Source organism: Loxodonta africana, chromosome 7 (genome assembly GCF_030014295.1).
Source record: "Loxodonta africana isolate mLoxAfr1 chromosome 7, mLoxAfr1.hap2, whole genome shotgun sequence".
Taxonomy (NCBI): domain Eukaryota; kingdom Metazoa; phylum Chordata; class Mammalia; order Proboscidea; family Elephantidae; genus Loxodonta; species Loxodonta africana.
In genome coordinates this window covers 101,693,762-101,713,741 of record NC_087348.1, presented here as the reverse complement: position 1 = coordinate 101,713,741, position 19,980 = coordinate 101,693,762, and the positions used below count along the sequence as shown (strand labels likewise).

The window sequence follows — 19,980 nt, the reverse complement described above, 5'->3', positions numbered from 1 at the left end:
GTCACAGTGAAGCAGCTGCAATTCCAGGGCATCTCTCCCATCTGCACACAGTTCACCCCTCCTGTTCTCTGGGTATCTTTAAACTTAAACCGCTGAGCTCCTGGATAATTGCCTAACATTGCATTGTGAAGGGATTCTGACTTTATACAATGACTTGTAGCGTTTCCTGAAAGGTTGTGTATTCAAAGCCGTGACTCTCAGCACTAGTTTGTTTATATTCAGTGCATCACCATTTCCATTTCCACAAAAAGAATGTCAAAACAACATGCATTTTGGTTTGCTTTAATTTAAATCATCAAAACTGTCTGAAGGGTTGCTTTCTAGAAGGAGTTATCATGCTGAATGTGGTCCCAAAGGATAAAAACAGGGTGGTAGAAGGAAAGTTATGTGGAAATCAATTTCAGCTCATTTTAAAGAAATCCTTTTAGTAGTCAGAGCTGACCAAAGGTGTTCTGGTCAACCTGGAAAGATAGTAAGCCAGAACCACAGTTGCCCCACGAAGGGAACACTGTAAAAACTTATGTATGCCACTTCCTCCCACCTCTCCTTACACACCAACACACACATACACACACACACCCTAAGATTCTGATTTAGTCCAACTGGAATGGGTCCTGGAAATCTGTATTTATTTATATGTTCCTCAAGGTGATCCTGATGACAGAAGATCCCTTAGCAGTAAATATTATAAAAGAGATCCAAGCTCTGGATGGGAGAGTTGAATTATAATGATTTTCAGGCTGTTTGCACCCCTGGGATTCTGTGATTTGTTCTACCCAATCTTGTCAATAGTCATTCATTTGTTGCTTGCATGTAACTTTCTCCCTAAGGAACATTCTCAGTGGTATTTCTCTTGAGATAATTTTCTATCTCCTCGTGATCCTTGTTGAATTGGCTACTGCTCCCCTATTTTGGATGAAAACCATCTTAACAACCATACTAGAGCTGGCCTTTAAAAGAAGCTTGGTCCAGTGACTCCAATATTGATATTTATTTCAATTATATTTCACAAACGACTGAGTAGCCTGTGGCAGGGTTCAGGGGCAAGAAATCTAAATCTATAAATGAATTTCTTCAAAATTTCTCCTTAGGATTTGAACTCTTTAAAAAATATCTTAGTTTGCTGTTTTTATCGTAGAAAGTGAGAATAAAGAAGGAACTGAAAATCACTTATAATCAAGCCTATCCTACAAGGAATCCTTATTAGTTAATTATTAAATGAAATTTAAAATCTGTTGTGAGGCTTTGCTGGACCTGATCTTTAATATTTTACTTCTAAATGAGACACCTTCATTTCACATGCATCTGGGATCTTACAACTATAGTTTAGAAATCTGATTTGCTCTTAAATTGCTATTAAATTGAAGATTTTTAAAAATTCCTAATCTGCTCTAGTCCCTTTCCTGAATATGGTTCCTCTAGTAGAGCTGGTGTGGAATAACCCCATATGAATAAAATTGGGGCATGACTTTACACTTTACAAAAATGTTTTTCTATTGATGATGTCCTGTCATTATCCCAAGGAAGCCATGAGGTGAATAGTATAGAAATTACTGCCACCCTCAGTGGAGTGAGAGATGGCAAGTGACACCATGTTGGGCATTACCATAATCATCTTAGCAGCAGCTCATCATGTACCAAGATTTTAACACGTGTTAGATGGCAACGGGTTTGGTTTTTTCATTTTTTAGACACTGTGCAAAGCAATTTTCCTGTATTTTCTCTTTTTATATTCACCACAATTTTTTGTTTTTTGAGTCCTGTGGTGTTAACATTCTCATTTTAGGACTATGAATCCTGAGGTCCTAAAAGGTTAAATACCTGTCCTAAGTCACAGAGCTAGTAAATGGCAGAGGCAGAATTGAAACCCAGGCTCACGTGATTTCAGAGGCTTTAGCACAGAGCCTTTGTTGTCTAAGATCACATAACCTGTGAGTGACCAAACTGGGATTTGTCCTGCGGTCTGTTATTCCAAGTCTGTGTTCACTGCCCCACAGTGACTGGTCACCTGAACTCACAGATGGCAGCTCGTGGCTACCATTCCACAAGAGTTTACTCACCTAGTCTCCTAGAGGCAGCAAGCCTATGGCCACTATTGTGGGTGGCATTTCAATCTCCCTCCAACAGGGCCCTATGAAGCACAGGCAAAGGGACTCCAAGCACCAAATGATGTTCTCACCATCCATCCAGTGCTGTAAGCCTGACCCCATTCTGCATTTGGCAGGAACCTAAAAATACCAGATGGGAGAGGGGTGAGAGGGTAGAGGGAAACAGTTGGACTCATTAAAGCATGACCATTTGTAGCTCTCTGAAGGTGCTAGGTGTCAGAATTCATTGCTCAGATGTTGCCACTCAGTTTATTTTCAGTATTTTGGTCAGTGACCGGGCTAGGGTAAAAAAAAAAAAGGGTAGCGAAGATTATTTCTGCTTAAATAATCTAATTAATTGCTTGACTCCCAGTGTGAGGAAAGTACTACAGTTGTTCTCCTGAGATTCACTCTACTATACCGGTGGCCCACCATTTCTTTAGGTAAATGCCCAAGGATCATCATGTCAGGAGTCTTACTCAGTAAAAAACATTTAGAGAAGGTGATGCTAAACTTTACACAGATTTTTACCAAGTGAAAAGGTTGTAAAATGGTGAGCAATATTTTTAGGAAATGCTTGTTGTTTGGGCAAGTCATTCAACCTCTCCGAGCTTTAGTTTTCCCATTTGGATCAAGAGCTGATGGTTTCCTCGATTCATACACTCAGTCGTTCATTAAACATCTGTTATGTACCTAGCTCCATGTTAAGTCCTAGGTTGTTGTACAGATTAGAGATAATATAGGGGAAGTGCATGGCATAGCTTTTAATACTTAGTACACCTCAAAGAATGGCTATTTTCCTTTCCTCAGGCTTTGAGCTTTTAGTGCCAGAGAAAATAAGATAGTGTTATTGACAGCCCTGCTCCCCACTCTACCTCTCAGTTCAGCAGTAAAGTATCCATGTGCATCTCAGGAAGCTAGAAGAAAGGAAGGGGCTGAGGTAGGTGAGGAAAGAAGGACTAAGTCATAGCCTCTGTTACCAAGGAGAGAGGTTAGCAGGGAGCCCCGAGAGACAATAAATGTGGGCCTCTGTGGGGGGAAGCACAAATATGATGGGGTTTCGGTGAACGTAAACAGATTGCTTAGGAGAAAAACCAATTTATTATTTGCAAAGTAATGTTATAAATGCACATTTGGCTAACTGGGATTTCAGTGTTAAAGCAAATTTATTCTGAATTTTGAAGCTAGCCAGTTACTGATATGATTACTGCTTCATTGATTACACGCTTAAATCTGGTTATGGTTTATTTAATGCAGGGTATTTGGGATACAGGGGTATGTGCAAAGCGGGGTAGTTACCAGTTGTGAAAAAACTCAGCCCAGACTTCCAGGCATCTCCATTGACCTTAAAACTGCAAATGACCCATCCAAAATCTCACGTTTTTTAAAAATCCCCCTTGGATAAAGCAGACATAGAAGGCGCTTAAAAACCGTTTTCCAAACTGAGTGGCTGTGGACGATGAAAGCTGGCTATCAGAGGATACATATTCAGGCCCTATTTCTCCCACTTTCTAGATTGGCAAGCTTCAAGCCTCAGCTTCCCCATCCATAAAATGGGGCTGATAATGCACATATCGCTGGGTTGTAAGGACCAAATGAGATAATGTAAATGTGTGGGAACTTCATTAATAATTATAGGTTAAATCCAGCTGCCATTTATATTATCATTATTAATGAAACTTTCAATCCAAGTGGGAGGCAAAACTTTCCTGACTTCCTTCAGTATGTGAACCAAAATCATGCCACCTTTATAGTAAGGCTTTTAAAACAAAACAACTCAAATTTTACTTTTTCTATTACCTGTTTGAAGATTAATAATAAACCATAGCAAATATTAGAGAGGTGTGTGTATATGACTTAACATTCTTTTCAACCCTTTTAAGATTTAAAGGATCAACCACTAAAAATGGCCTAGTAAAGATATTTCTTAAGAAAACTGAAAAAGATGAACTTTGAAATCAGGAAAAAAAAAAATTAAAGTACTCCATTCAGACAATTCTTAGGCTGAAGTCAGTATTCTATATATGTTTGGGGCCCGTGTGGGTTCTGCAGGTTTATACAAAATTTATTTCTATGGCCTCATCAAATAACTATGTACTTTTTGCATTCCACTAAGTCTTTTTGGCATACTATAATGAAATGGTATTTCTCATCATTAGCCTAATTAATGCAAAGAGACCAGGATAAAGTCAGGGCTCTACCAACAGTTTTAGAAGGATCCAAAGAGATAAATATAGATTAGCATTTGTTCTTGGATTAAAACTGAAAAAAGCTGATGAAGCTCGAAGCAGGCATTTTCTCAGTGAGCATCTTTCCACTTGGCAGCTTACCTTCTCTCAAGTCTTTCTTGCTTCCCTCCCAATAGTAGTATGTTGGGTACAAGCAAAAACATGTTGCTTTCATATCTGAGGTTGGATTTGAAAAATTTTGTTCAGCTGTTTCCACTCAGATATTTTCCTCTCACACTAAAACACATTCTGAAACTCCATTCTGTAACTATAGAAACCGTGAGCTTCACTGTGTTTCAGTGGCAAACACAAAAGGATACCCTCAGTTAGGAGCATGTTGCAAATTATTGATCTATGAATAGCCTAGACTTCAAAAACCAATAAGTTTCTAGGGTTTTGGATTTTTTTTTCCCCTCTCTTCCTTCCCGACTTTTTTAAATTAAAGCTAGCCATGTTTAAACAAAAGGTCTTGTTACAGCAATGCACTGAATATTATTTTAATTCAACAGTTATTAAGGATTTACTATAGTACAGTGCTAAGTACTGTGGAGTGATACATGGGCTTGCCCTCAAGGAACATACAACCTTGTATGTGCAAATGTAAAATAAACACACAGATTCCAAGAGAATATCAACATAGAGATACCAGTTGCCATCGTATCTTAGTAGAAGGAATGATTATATCTAAATGGAGAGGCTTCAAAACATCAGGGAGAAATTTAGATTCCTCTCTTTTCCTCTTCTTCAACCCTAGCATTCAAACAAGTACCAGTCCTACCAATTTTCTTTTCCTGATATTTCTCAAGTCCTCCTTCATCCTCCACTCTTATTATCATTCCTCGTTTTTTCTTGCCTGTATTATGGCAATAGCTTCTACATGGGCCTCTTCCCTCCTCCAGTCCCACCTCCACCAGGGTCATTTATTTAAAACGCAAATCAGGTTCTGTCATTTTCCTGCTGCTTCTCCTTTCCTGGAAACCCTGGTGGCATAGTGGTTAAATGCTATGGCTGCTAACCAAAGTTAGCAGTTCAAATATGCCAGGTGCTCCTTGGAAGCTCTGTGGGGCAGTTCTACTCTGTCCTATAGGGTCGCTATGAGTCGGAATCAACTCGATGGCACTGGATTTGGTATTTTTTTTTTTTTTTTTTTTTTTTGGTCTCCTCTACTGACTCCCCAAGGGGGAAAAAAAAAAAAGTGGATGGGGACTCTTTATAAAGGTCTCAGCCCCTGTCCTTATGTACCCTGTACATGAAATCTTCTAGCAAGCTTACAGTCTGCTCATGTCTTTGAATCATGGTACATGTTTCTCCTGTCAGGGAAGTTCTCTGTGACTTCTTCCTGCTCACTAGCTGTTACTCATCCTTCAAGTCTCAGGTAAATTGACACTTCCCCCCAGAAGTCGTCCCCAGTGCTTTCCATCCCTCCTTTTCACCTTCCAAGGAGACCAGTGTTCCCAAACTGCTATCAGCAGTCTTATTATGAACCAGTATCATTCACTGTTTATTTCCCTGTTCCTGCCACAAGCTCACCACTATTAGCTTAGTGCAGTCATGCCTTTTAAAAAATTTTGCTTCCCAGCTCCTTGCCTGATATACAGTAGCCATTCAATGAATGTTTAAATGAATGAAGTGGCAGGTAAAATAAGGAATCTGCAGAGATGACAAGAGAACATCATTTGGAGAAGGGGAAATGTAAGATTATGTGCATGTTTTGTTTTGAAGTGAAGCTAAAAATTCTAGTGTTCTTAAAGAAAAAAAAGGGATGGAAACGAAGGAAAAGCTTGCTTAGTTTCCGCTTTAGATGTTCTTCTCTACTAAGTTGTTAAAATAGATTTTAATTTATTTAAGTATTAACATAACAAATATATTGGGTTTTCTCTTCTTTTGTTCCTTCCAAATACTGTAACTCTCAGTACATGCAACACAGTCAATTTCAAGGGGCCTGCAAGTTAGAGACATTACACCTAAGTCTTTGTAGTGAACAAAGGAACAGAAATACTTTAGAACACATTTTATTTGAGCTGTAAGGATAAGAGGAATAAGGAGTTCTTCATTTAACAAGGAACTTGGTCATGAATGCTTTGTCACGTGATAGACTCTTTATTTTTAATTTTCTTCAGGGTGGAAAGAAAGGAACGTGCCCGGTTGAAGACAGTGAAGTTTAACGCAAAACCTGGAGTGATTGATTCAAAAGGGGTAAGTACAAAATAATGGAAACATCAAGTTGTGTTGGTTGCCATAGATTTAACTATAATTAACATTTAGGCTTTTAGGAGCAAATAAATAAGGAGCTGCTAGACTGCATAAATGTACTGTTAAAAGTAGTGACATTTCTGATAAAGTGAATTTCCAGTAAATATACTAAATAATGGGATAAAGCTACTAGCGGTCAGCAGAAACAATGTGTTGATGATGTTGATGCAATGACTACAATGAAGGAGAAAAAGATAGTTTAGAGGTTTTAATTTCTTTAATATGCTTCTTTTAAATTAATGTTCTAAAGGGATGGGTTTCATTAGCAGCTGTCTGTTTATAAAATATTTCTAGTCTGTTACACACTATAAAGCTAAGACGGTCATCATGGAAAAATATATATAAATAATCTAAATGAATACATGATTGTTGTGACAGACATAACAACAACAAAAAGAAATAAAGTGTAATATTAAAGTATTCACACACATATGCACTCATGTAGCTTTTTTTTATAATAGCCCTAATGATGTAATTCACATACCATATAATTCACCCAGTTAAAGTATACAATTCACTGGTTTTTAGTGTAGTCAGGGTTGTGCAACCATCATCATTTTCATCATCCCAAAAAGAAACCCTATACCCATTAGCAATCACTCCTCATTTTCCCAAGCCCCCTACCCGCGCCCAGCCCTAAACAATCACTAATCTACCTTCTGTCCATAGCCCTTTGTCTATTCTGGATATTTCTTATAAATAGAATCATACACTTTGTGGTCTCTTATGATTGGCTTCTTTCATTTAATATAATGTTTTCAAGGGTCATCTATGTTGTAGCATGTATCAGTGCTTAAGTTTTTTTTATTGCCAAATAATATTGTACGGATATACCACATTGTTTTTGCTCATTCATCAGTTGACGGACATTTCGTTGTTTCCACTATTTGGCTATTATGAATAATGCTGCTATGAACATTTGCGTACAAAGTTTTGTGTGTACATATGTTTTCATTTCTCTTGGGTATAGATCTAGGAGTAATTCTATTGGATCATATGATAACTCTATGTTTAACATTTTGAGGAAATGCCAGACTGTTCCCCTGAGCGTTTGCACCATCTTACATTTCCACCAGTAGTGTATGAGGACACCATTTTGTCTACAACCTTACTATATTGTGTTAATATCTGTTTTTTTTAAGTTATAACTATCTTAGTGGGTGTTAATGATATCTCACTGTGGTTTTGATATGCATTTTCCTGATGGCAAGCAATGTTGAGCATCTCCTCATGGCCATTTGTATATTCTCTTTGGAGAAATGTCTGTTCAGATCATTTGCTCATTTTTCAGAATTGGTTGTCATTTTATTGTCATGCTATAAGAATTCTTTTTTATTTTCTGAATAGTAGACACTTCTTAGATATATGATTTGCTAATATTTTCTCCCATTCTGTAGGTTGTTTGTTTACTTTCTTGAAGGGTCCACTGAAGCACAAAAGGTGTTTTTTACTTTTTTATTTTGATGATGCCCAATTTATCTGTTTTTTCTTTTGTAACTTGTGCTTTTGATGTTATATCTAGGGAACTATTGTCTAACCCCAGGTTATCAAATTAGCTCTTACATTTAGGTCTTTGATCTATTTTTTGAGTTCATTTTTTGTGTATGGTGTGAGGTAGGGTTCCAGTTCATTATTTCGTATGTTCTCTGATTGTCCCAGTACCATTTGTTGAAAAGACTATTCTTCCCAATGCATGGTCTTGATGCCCTTGTCAAAAATCAGTTGACCATAAATATGAGTTTATTTCTGAACTCTCAGTTCTGTTCTGGTGATCTGTGTATATCTTTATGTTAATACCACATTGTCTTGAATACTGTAGCTTTGTAGTAAATTTGGAAACTAGGAAGTGTGTGTTCTCCAATTCTGTTCTTCTTTTTAAAGATTCTTTTGACTATTCTGGATTCCTTGAATTTCCATATGAATTTTAGGATAAACTTGTCAATTTCTGCAAAGAAGCCAGGGATTACATTGCATCTATGGATCATTTTGAGTAGTATTGTGATCTTAACAATACTAAGTCTTCCAATCCCTAAACATGGGATGTATTTCCATTTGGTTTGGTCATCTTTAATTTCTTTTAATAATGTTTTATAGCTTTCACAGTATGTTTTGCACTGATTTAGTAAAATTTATTTCTAAGTATTCATTCTCTTTGAGGCTATTGTAAATGGAATTTTTTTTCAACTTCATTTTCAAGTTGCTCATTGCAAGTATACAGAAATACAATTATTTTTGCATATTGATCTTGAATCCTGCATCCTTACTGAAATCATTTATTAGTTCTAATAATTTTTTAGTGGGTTATTTTATTTCTTTTTCTTGCCTGACTATAACTACTAGTACAAAGTTGAGTAGAAGTGGCAAGACAGTCATCCTTGTCTTATTCCTGATCTTAAGGGGAAACCATTCAAACTTCCACCACTAAGTATGTTTGCTGTGGGCTCTACAGCTTTTTATACCTTTTAAAGTTTTTTAACTGATAATACTTGTATTTGTATTGTGAAATATCTGTCCTCTCTTTTCTCTTCCTATTTTTTTTTTTCTCTATCACTTTAACTTTCTGTCCTAAAAATTCTGGCTAGTAAGCATCACACAGGACCAAAAGTTACAGTAGTCAGTAGATACCACCATGAAAAACAGGAAACACCCCAGCACCATGTATATCCATACATACTAGCTACTCAGTGTGACCTTTTTAGAGCAAATGGAACTGAATGATCTGAACTAGTATTCTGGTAAATCAGTCTGGTAACTGTGTGAAGGGGGGATTGAAAGAGGGAGAGACTGAGGAGGCTATTGCAGTACTCTCGGTGTCAGATTCTGAGAATCTGAACTAAAACTGTGGTAATAAAAAAAATACTAAACTGATGCTAGAGAGACCAGAGGAAACTGCCATCCTAGGAAGTCTGACTCAGTGGTTCCTAATAGTATTGTTTCCTCTTCCAAAGCCTTGAGCTCCCTTTAAGAGGAGATGCTGACAGTAAGAAGAGGGCAGAGAAGAGATGAAGTTACGGTGATAGCAGGCAGCTACTGGCTGGACCTCTTATCAACCTGAATCAAACTAAAGCTTGCATTGGGAAACCTGAGTGCTATTTCATAACATCTTGGAAATTTCCATGTGGCCAGTAACTCCAACTATGTCATTTCCAGATGAAGAAATCGAGCATCATTTCTCAGGGACAGATAGAGAGTTCGTAGCACAGTCTGCCATTGTGTCATTTATCAAAAAAGCTATTTGACATCCAGTATTTTGTTAGCAAGATAGGAATCCTATTTGGAATCATGTTTGCTTCACCAGGATGAGTTATGGGGACTGCTTGTATAACAGCTTCAAAGTGACTTGTTGTATTTCAAGGGGAGATTCATTACTTTCAGCAAAGAAAGTTCCTTAATCGAGCCAGTCTTTGGATGGCCAGAGCCAAATGCCCAGAGGTGACATTCAGGTCCACGAAGGAAGGATGGAGGGAAAGACAGTCTGCCTTACTCCACTGGGGCGTCAGGAAGAAAAGCTTCCCCTTCAAAGTTCATAAACTCAGAAAAACCTCCTCCTCATTTTCTTTATGATCATTTCCCTCTTCTAGGCCCTCTAACACCTTCCTGATTTTTCTCCTTCGAGTTCTTTTTCTATACCATACCTAGTGTGGTTTTTTAAGCCAGACTGATATTTTAACATAAAGAGCAAAAACAGGGATATATGTCCATGGAATTCTGTAATGGCATTAGCCCAGCCTAAGGAGAGCTGCTAACTCATTACATTTTTTCTTGAACGTAACAGTCACAGTAGTCCAAACTTTGAGCTCTCCTGTCCACTGTGAACTACCTGAGCAACACACAGATAATTGATTAAAAAAAAAAAAAGTGCTAGTGGCTTCTCTCTGAATGGTTCTCAGAGGGACCCTCAATCAAGTTTCTCTCCTTCCCTGATACAAGTAAGAAGGGTTCCTGCTTGAACCCTGAAAGCCAACTGAATTCAATGAACATTTTTTGAATGACTAAGTAAATATGTATTATCTCTACAGTAAAATTTATATAATCGTCAAGTTACTGATGAGGAAGCTGCTCATTTGTAAAATAGAACATTCATGGAGACTAAATCATGTTCCTTATATATTTTTATGAATATTCATTTCTCAGTAATTACCTCCCTCCTAAATCTAAAAAAATACTGCTGTAGAAACTATCAAATTAATCTATAACCCTATATACCAAATTTAGTATAATTTATCTCTGATAAAAACTTCACCACTCTGTGTGTGTATGTACGTAAAAAATCTCCAGGTCTTACAATACTTTAGTTTGTACAATTCTTCCCCCATCTCCAACTTAATTATATTTTTATATTTGTAAGGCACTTTTTTTTATATTGTATATGTTGACACTCGACTGTGTTTAGTCAGCCTCATCCCCAAAAGAAAAAAAAATGCAAAAGTTGTAGAATTATAAAAAAGAAAACCTTTGAAATCTAATGTCATTTTCATTGCCTAATTTAGCTAAAAAACATTTAATTAGTGTTGTTAGGAATGTGATAAATTGAAACATAATACATTCTCTTATTGGGCTTACCCCTTCCTAACTTTTCCAGTTTTTTAAGCTTTCAATTTAACATTTTTTGAGGCCATACTGTGTGTCAGACACTTATTTAGGCAATGGGAGTAAATTATGAATATGACATAGTTCCTACCTTTAGGAATCAAAATATTCTGAGGCAACAGACGTGTTAGCAAATAGCACCTGCTGGGCAAGAGTTGAGCCCAGGATAGTAATTTGAACTCAGATCTAGAATACTTAAGCCTCTTTTGGAGTATTTCCAAAGAGAGACAAGGCAAGCCTGGAGACTAAGAAGTTCGTTTAGGAGACATATTCAATAACACATGTAAGACATGGAGAAGAACCATAAAGTAGCTATACAGAGAAGAGACCAGAAAAATACTTGGCAGGAAAAAAAAAGTGTAGACTAGAGCATCTACATCAGAATTAGCTGAGACTCTTATTAAAAATACAGATGCCTAGACTAAACCCCAGTCTTATGGAATGCGAATCTCTGCAGATGGAGAATCTGTGATTTTCACAAGCTCCCCAGAAATTTCTTTGTGCATGTTACAATTTGAGATACACAGGCATAGAGGAAAGGTTTGTTACCAGTCAGACCAACTTCTACCAGAGTTACCATATGTAAGTCTCGATGACCTCATATGCAACGATGGGAGTCTTAGAGATATACATAAAGTACCTATAATATATTGTTCCATCTCTTTCCCACCCCCACTTATACATATCCCAAACTCTTCCCCCTTGTAAGGCTAGAATGAGCAACTTCCTAAAAGTACTCTAGTACTAAGGTTGCAAATCACCTCTTGCCCTGATGGAGAGGAAGGTAGAGTTGCCAGAAGTTGGTCCTACATCCACTTGCAGAAAGAGAGTTGTTGAGCATATGCTTGCTAAGTTTGCTGTTGGGGAGAGAACAACTTGCCACCTGCTGACTCTTTTGGGCTGGGAGGTGAGCACAGCTAGAATGATCTTAACCCCCTTCCTCCATTGACTGTAAATCTTGATTGTTTCTGACTTCTCTGCCATAATACAGGACTTCTCTGCCATAATACAGAACTACCTGTAGGAAATTTCCAGAAGAACACACTTGATCAGTGTTTTTTGCGTTGCAGAACCGCTGCTTTTCATTCAGTATGCCATTTATCCTGAACATTTATAGATTGCCTTATTTCTACAGATTAATTCTATAGGCATTGCTCATTTGCTCCTTACACTAACCCTATGAGGTAAGTATTTTTAATATCCCCACTTACAGATGAAGAAACCGAGACTTAGAGAGGGTAAATAACTTATCCAAGCTCACAGAGATCATAAGTGGCAGAACTGAGCCCTGCATGATAAGATACGATTATTGTGTGAGCAAAATAGAATAACTGATTGATTCTTCAAGGTATTTTTATGTATCAACCAAATCTAGATGTTTTTAGCATATTTAATTCTATCCATTCAATTCGTGATGCTAGGAATAAACTAATATAAATAGGAGATGTATAATTTGTGGTTATATAAATAACACACAGTTTCATCAGCTGAGAACCCTGGGCTTTTGTTAAATTTTCTCCCTGCTATTAATTAGAATGTTAAATATTATTCCAAAAACTTGGCTCAAACCCATTTTTACTTTGGGAGTTATTCAATGAATAAATTCTGATTCACTACAGGGCTTCCTTTAACCTGACTCTTTAGGGTAAAAGGCCCAGAGTTGCACCTTAGAGGTTTCAAGTCTTACTGTGCAAGAGTTTTTAACTATCTCAGAGCTAAAACATCAATACTAAAAGATAAAGATGCAGAAGTAACTGTCCAGTGATCTGACTTCCTCACTGCAGTAATTATAGTCAGCTCTTAGCAAGCAAAAATAGTATATCTTGCTTCTTTGTGACTGTAAACTATGTTTATATGTGGGTGGAAAGTCTTTTTTTAATGACAGATCGTGTTACATCTGAAAAGAGCTTCAGCAATGTTTCCAGTAGGTTTCTAATAATTCTTAAAAAAATAGGCTCTGAAATTAGTCTTGAATTCTATATTTATCTTCCCTAACTATGGATTAGGATGCAGTAGCCTCCCTCTCTGAGATTCTGATTTTTCAATTATAATAATGAAATCTAGAGAGTAGATTACAACTTCCTAGCAGGCAGGGAATGTGGTTTATTTAGACCTAAAATAGTTCATGGCACTCAACTGATAATTATTAAATTAAATAATGTGCACATAAAGAAGGTGACGTACTGGGGAAAAGTTACGTAAATTAGAAGGCACAGTCCACATATTTTTGGCTATAACTTGTAAATGGAAAACGGAACAATTCACTGTTGCCTTGAGAAGTTTCCCTGGTCTGAGTGTTATTTCCTTTCATTTTAATAAATAGGTTTTGAGTTTACTATATGTACAGGATATTGCACTAAGCAGAGACATAGACATTAAAATTAAAGTTGTGCCTATGCTTTTAGACCTATCTTCAAGCAGGTTATCTCCCTAACACCCCACCCCAGTTTGCCTACCTGCCAGTTGAAGCCTCCAGCATTAGACAATTGCTATGTGGCTGTTAGAAATTCCTAACATGCATGATACTGAAATAACTGCTGAATTGAAAAGCCAATCCAAGGGTGCAGTAAATAAAATTGTCATTAAAATTAATTTTTTCTTAAAAATGGACACTGAGAGACCAATTTCAGAATGTTTATCAGGTTAAAAGCAGAAAGGTGTTTGTGGTAAATCCACTCTTCCTCTGGCATTAAGAAATTCTTTGTGGATACTAGCAATAAGCCCTTATATTTGCAGAGCACTTTGGTACCTTATCCATTTCACACATGAGGAGACAGGTCGAGGAATTAGGTTATGTATAAGCAGGCATTTTTCTAAATATATTTTCAGGATGTTTCTCATTAAATTCTCACAACAACCCTATAAGGTGAGTACAACATTTTAAACACTGGTCCCCCTCAGTCTTGACTCGATCTTTTTATTATGTTACCTAAATATATATATAAACATAAGAATAGGTATTAATGCTCTATGCTTATAAATTTTATCATCTATAAAGTTAAAACAAACTTACAAATTAAATATATCTAAAAAACCTGTTGCTCTCACGTCAATTCAGACTGCCATGTGGAATTTCCAAGGAGCAGCTGGTGGATTCAAACTGCTGATCTTCTGGTTAGCAGCTGTAGCTCTTAACCACTGTGCCACCAAGGTTCCAAAGATCATATGTTGGTAGTATTTATATATTAAAAAAAACACACACACACAAAACAAAACCCATTGCCTTCGAGTCAGTTCCTCCAAGTTGCTAATCTAAATACTTGAAATTCCTAATGAAATGATAAAAGACTGTTTTCTGGACTCTACATGTGATTTCTTTAGAAAAAATGTTACTGTTCATTTATTATTTCTAGAACAGAAGAAAACATTTCGTGGCACCTTATGTTGTCGCTGTTGTTAGCTGCCATGGAGTTTGCTCCCAGTTGTGGCAATCTTAGGTATAACAGAATGAAATGGTGCCTGGTCCTGTGCCACCTTCATGATTGTTGGCATGTTTGAGTCCATCATGTGGCGTTATGTGTCAGTCCATCTCACTGAGGGTTTCCCTCATTTTCTCCAAACCTCTACCAATGACGTCTTTTTCCAGCAATGATGTATCCAAAGTAGGTAAGCTGAAGTCTCACCTTTCTTACTTCTAAGGAGCATTCCAGTTGTATTTCTTCTAAGACTGGTTAATTCATTCTTCTGGCAGCCCATAGTGTATTCTATATTCCTCACCAATACTGCTGTTCAAATATATCAGTTCTTCTTCAGTGTTCTTTACTCATTGTCCAGCTTTCTCATGCATGAGGCTATTGAAAATACCATGGCTTGGGTCAGGTGCACCTTAGTCCTCAAAGTGACATTTTGGGTTTTTTAACACTTTAAAGAGGTCTTTTGCAGGCAGATTTGCCCAATGCAATAATTCATTTGATTTCTTAACAGCCGCTTTCAGGGGCGTTGATTGTTAAATCCAAGTAGAACGAAATCCTTAACAACTTCAATTTTTTTCTCCATTTGCCATGATGTTTATCTGCCCAGTTGTGAAGATGTTTGTTTTCTTTATGTTCAGGTGTAATCTGTACTGAGGCTATAGTCTTTCAATTTCATCAGTAAGTTCTTCAGGGTTTTTCAGACTAGGCCAGAGCTGCCTCATAAGTGCCTTTCCCACTATTTCTCTGAGTCCCACCCCTCCCCAAACCCCACATCCTCCGTCTACCCAGCTTCTCACCATTCCTCATTTACCCAAAATTGGGGGAGGGTGGAGGTGAGAAAGGGTGGCTCCACTTTGGGGAGGATGTTTCCTCTGCCTGAACTCTGCTTTGCTACTTCTTCACCTGACAACCTCCCTACTCATTCCCAGCTTAAATTGTGCCTCTGAGTCTTCTCCAGCGTCTCTAGTGGCAATGGCTCCCTCCTCACTGCCCTTACAACTTGTTGTCTATACCTCCATCCTAGTGATTATTTACTGTGCGGTAATGACTTACTAAACTGTGGGCTCCTCATTTTGCGTTCCCAACATTTATTACAGCCATATTGTTGCTATGAGACAGGTGGGGGATGAAACCCAACCTACATCCCATTCAGCAAGAGGGAGACTGAGAAAGAGTAGGAATTTTTACAATCCCTATTCCCGAAGTGGGTGCCTTTTTCTAATTTGCAGGCATTTTTGCCACTGGCTACCCCTCGTGGTACAGTGGTTAAGAGCGATGACTGCTATCCAAAAGGTCAGCAGTTCAAATCCACCAGCTGCTCTTTGGAAACCTTAGGGGACAATTCTACTCTGTCTTATGTAGTCACTGTGAGTTGGAATCAACTCCTCAGCACTGGGTTTTTTTGGCTTGGTTTGCCATCAGAGCCCTGAGTACAGTGTTTGGCAAAAACAATAAATGCTTATAGAATAATAATAAAAATAAAAATAGCTATCATTTATTGAGCACTTACCATGGTTAAGCCCATACATGCCTGTTTACAGTTAGCACTACAAAAGCCTCTAATGGGAGTGTTAGTAAACTCATTTTTCTGGAATTTTCAAGTAGTGGATATTGTTCTCAAATGCAGTATTTTCAACTAAGATGTAGTCTCTCTTCAGCCCCTTAAGAATGGGTAGAGAGTACTAATAATGTTGGATGCTTACTATTTCCTAGGCACTGTGGGAAGTACCGCAAGTGAATTTTCTCACAAGTGGAGCGCAGTTATATGACTGGCGTGTCTACACAAGGTGCAAAAATTCCTCCCCAGGCAGAAGCAGCATCCGAGGAATACAATAGCTTATTGTCTCTGGCTTTAAAGTGACAATGGGTTTGCAGTGGCAGATTTACCCACTGATCCCTGGTGTCCGGTACAGAAATAATAATGTGAATAGGAAAGGACTGTCTGTGTTAGAAAGAGAAAAAGATAGAGGTTGTTCTCAAAAGGAAGTATCAGGGATTTTTATCAGGGGTTTTGAGGATGTTTTATTCCTTTGAGGTATGTGTGTGTTTTAATGGCTTTCATCTCTGTACTAGAGGAATTCAAATACTGGCCAAGTAAGGACTTGCGCTTTTATCAGGTACTATTCAAAGTTTAGAAAGCAGTATTTGATTTTTTTCTAAAAAAAAAAAGGGGGGAACCATTGAGAAACCCTTGGGTCACTCACATCCTCTCACATTAGAAATGTGACACACTCCTCTGCCTAGCTTTGCTTGTTAGGAAACACAGCCCACTTGGCATATAGTGTGTGAAATGTGTCTCAAAGGACACATGTGTAGGTGGACACAGTGTGAACTAAACAAAAAGCCCAGGACAGAAACCAAGAGGCCTGTGCCCCTCTCACTCTGAGTGAGAGTCTTAATCCCTGGGATGACTCCTGCTAAAACGAAGCTACTGGCCTAGCAGTCTTAGCTGTAATGGATTTGTCTCCATTTGTAAGTTATCCCTCCTTCCATTCAAGCATGAGATGAGAATTATTCAGTCAGGCACAGCATTACAAAAAATTCTCAGTTTGCCCTCAGTCACTCCTGGATGCTGCATGTAACCATTTATGCTCTGGGTCTGGAGTTGACATCAGGTAGCAGGCAGCAAAGAGCCAACAGTCAGTTCTTGCAACTGAGTCATCATTCAAGAGGGTGAGGCTGAGTGTCTTTCTTATCTTGAAGAGGGAGGGAAAGAGGAGAGGAATGAAGAGCAAACGTTTTGAATACTGTAAAAAACCTTCAAGTTCATCTCTTTTAACTTGCTAATTCATAGAAGAAGCAGGTAATATGCCTGACAAGTTTTTAAAAGTATATCAAAGAAATGTGTTGAACCTGAAAGCTCTTTGTAATCCTTCGCTTACACATAACATTGACTCACAAAGTGCAGTTCTTGATTCAGTCTTGAAATGCAAGCAAGATAAGCTTAGACTAAAGAAGGAGCTTGTTAAATTTGTGGGATGTAGTACAACGAGGAGTAGTCAAAGAGAAAAAAGCACTGTGAACTTTGCCTCCTGGAGTGGGTGTGTGGCTCCCTCTACCGCATTTGGGGAACTAACTTGAAATACAGAAAAGACCATATGCTTTGTAGGTGTAGAGATCTGGGCTCCAGTTAGGATTCTCCCACTTTCCAGATTTGTAGCATTGAACAAGTGACCTCTCCGAACCTCATGTGCTATAAGTGGTGATGATGATAATGTGAAGTAGACAATATTGTTAAGCTTATGTTGAAGGTGAGGAAAATTAATCCTAGAAATGTTATAACTAGCCCAAGGTCAAGCAGTCAGTGAGATGGATCAAACATATTAGAAAAAGAAAATGTATCTGGCAAAGAAGCAGTATGCCACATGACCTGTCTGACGCCAGGACAGGGCTCTTTATCCCTATGCACTGCCCCCCTCACTTAACAAATGCCTGGTAGTACACAGTGTCCCTGGTCTCACCTTGTAACTTCACACGCCTCATTAGGGCAAATCAAATTGTGAAAGAAAGTCATTGGGCCTGCCTACCATTGAGAAACCCTTCCGTGTTCAACCAGCTGTCAACCAATTCTTCCCTCATCCGTCAGTGCTGAGGAAACTACTGTGTACTCTGCCTCTGCTAGGTCCTGGAGGAATCCAAAGTGATACAGTAATGAAGTTTGGGCTGTGGAGTCTGAGAGAATATCAGTTCTGCCATTTACCAGCCAGGCAAATTGTTAGCTCTCTGAGCCTCGGTCTACTTATTTGTATATAAGGAATATCATAGACAGAGATATGTGTGTTTACGTACGTGACAGTGTCACGGGGAGGATTCAATGAGATAACTGGTATAAAATGTTTAACAAGATGTATACTAACAATGGCACAGAGGAAGAGCTCAATAAATTTAAGTTTCTATTATTGTTAATAAATTTACCATCTAATCGGAGAGAAAATACATTTGGAGTTATCAGAGGACAGTTAAGAACTCTGCCTAAATCCCTTTACTGGTAGAATAGCTTCCCTCTCTTGCTTCCTATGCCATGTGGTGAATTATGATCCTTCAGTATCCAGCTCACATTTTGCCTCTTGCTTGCTTATCCTCCTCTCTACAATAGAACTTATCCTACCTTTCTGATGCCCCTTTAGTAACTTATACATACTGTGACATTGTATTAGTAACTTCCAGATCAGTCACTTTATTACAGCTTATTTTAGCTCTAGTCCCTAGCACAGTGCCTGGCTTACACACATGCAGTATATTATTGTTGCATGACTCAATGGACATAACTGCCTAGGAAAGAGGGGTCTGGAGTAGTTAGGAAAGCCTTCAGATGGATGAAGGTGTAAGAATAACTTTGGAAGTGTTTGGAAAGATGGAAATGCAGGAAAGAGACAGAGCACCCCATTATTTTGAATTGGTGTACATCAGTGTATGGATTCAGGTGAGAGTGTCTTCCTCACATGGGCAAGGCTTACAGCTTCCTTGCTGACCTTATGGGGTCACATCACCATCAGGGCAGGTTCAACCACTGAAGACTGACCAAGAGATTATAAAAAGAGGAGCCCTCAGGCAGGCTAGAAAACTGGCATTCGGGGGAATGAAGAAATGAAATTGAGGTGTGGCGTGCTCCCTGTGGAGGAGCACATTACTTTATCCTAGTGGAAAGTGTTCAGTGGTATCATAGCCCCCCAGGGAACTAGTCACAGAAATCCCATCATTTTAACCAATCGAAAGGATCAAGCAATAAAGACTATGTTTCAGAAATAAGGTATAAAAATCCACAGAAAGTAATTTGCTTAAGACATACTGCCTGGAGAAGTTCTCGGCAATGGTAATTGTGGCTGTGTGGGGAAAGCAGAATGGAAAGCTTGCCTGAAATCTTTGCAAGCCACCACAGAAAAGGCAGTATCATACAGTGGTTAAGAGCCCAACTCTAGAGCCGAATGCTTGGGTAAGAATCCTGGCTCATGACTCCTAGCTGTGTAGACCCTGAGCAAGTGACTGAACCTCTCTATTCCTCCATTTCCTTATGTGTAAAATGCAGGCGCTATCTGTGCCCTCTTAAGAGTTGAGAGGTGGAAAGCATTTAGAATCATTAATCCACATAAAGCACTTAGAAAAGTGCCTGCCACAAGGGTAAGGATATAACAAATGTTAGTTAACAAGCGCTATTACAATTACCAAGTACCTGTTACCTACTTTGGTCCATGCATTGTTTTGAAACACAGTGTGGAGTACAAAGACAAGATCCTGGTCCTTTCAAAGCCAAACTAGAGAACAAATACAAAAGTAACATCAATAAAGCAATTACAGAACCCTAAAGTTCTGAACTGGATTACTCCACATGTTGAGGAGGGAGAGGGCTAGAAGAGTCAGAGAAATAGCCTACCTACTAAGTGATGACATGTACTTAGTGGATGTTCAATT

At 38.3% G+C, this 19,980-nt stretch overlaps 1 protein-coding gene across 1 annotated transcript in view; it reads left to right on the top strand.

The window, feature by feature from the left end:
- DLG2 (discs large MAGUK scaffold protein 2) overlaps positions 1–19,980 on the top strand; it is a 272,353-nt gene that overhangs the window by 202,871 nt on the left and 49,502 nt on the right. The window contains exon 4 of the mRNA XM_023558518.2: positions 6,436–6,511. Within this exon, the coding sequence (XP_023414286.1) occupies positions 6,436–6,511 (76 nt within the window). The remainder of the gene's footprint in view (positions 1–6,435; positions 6,512–19,980) is intronic.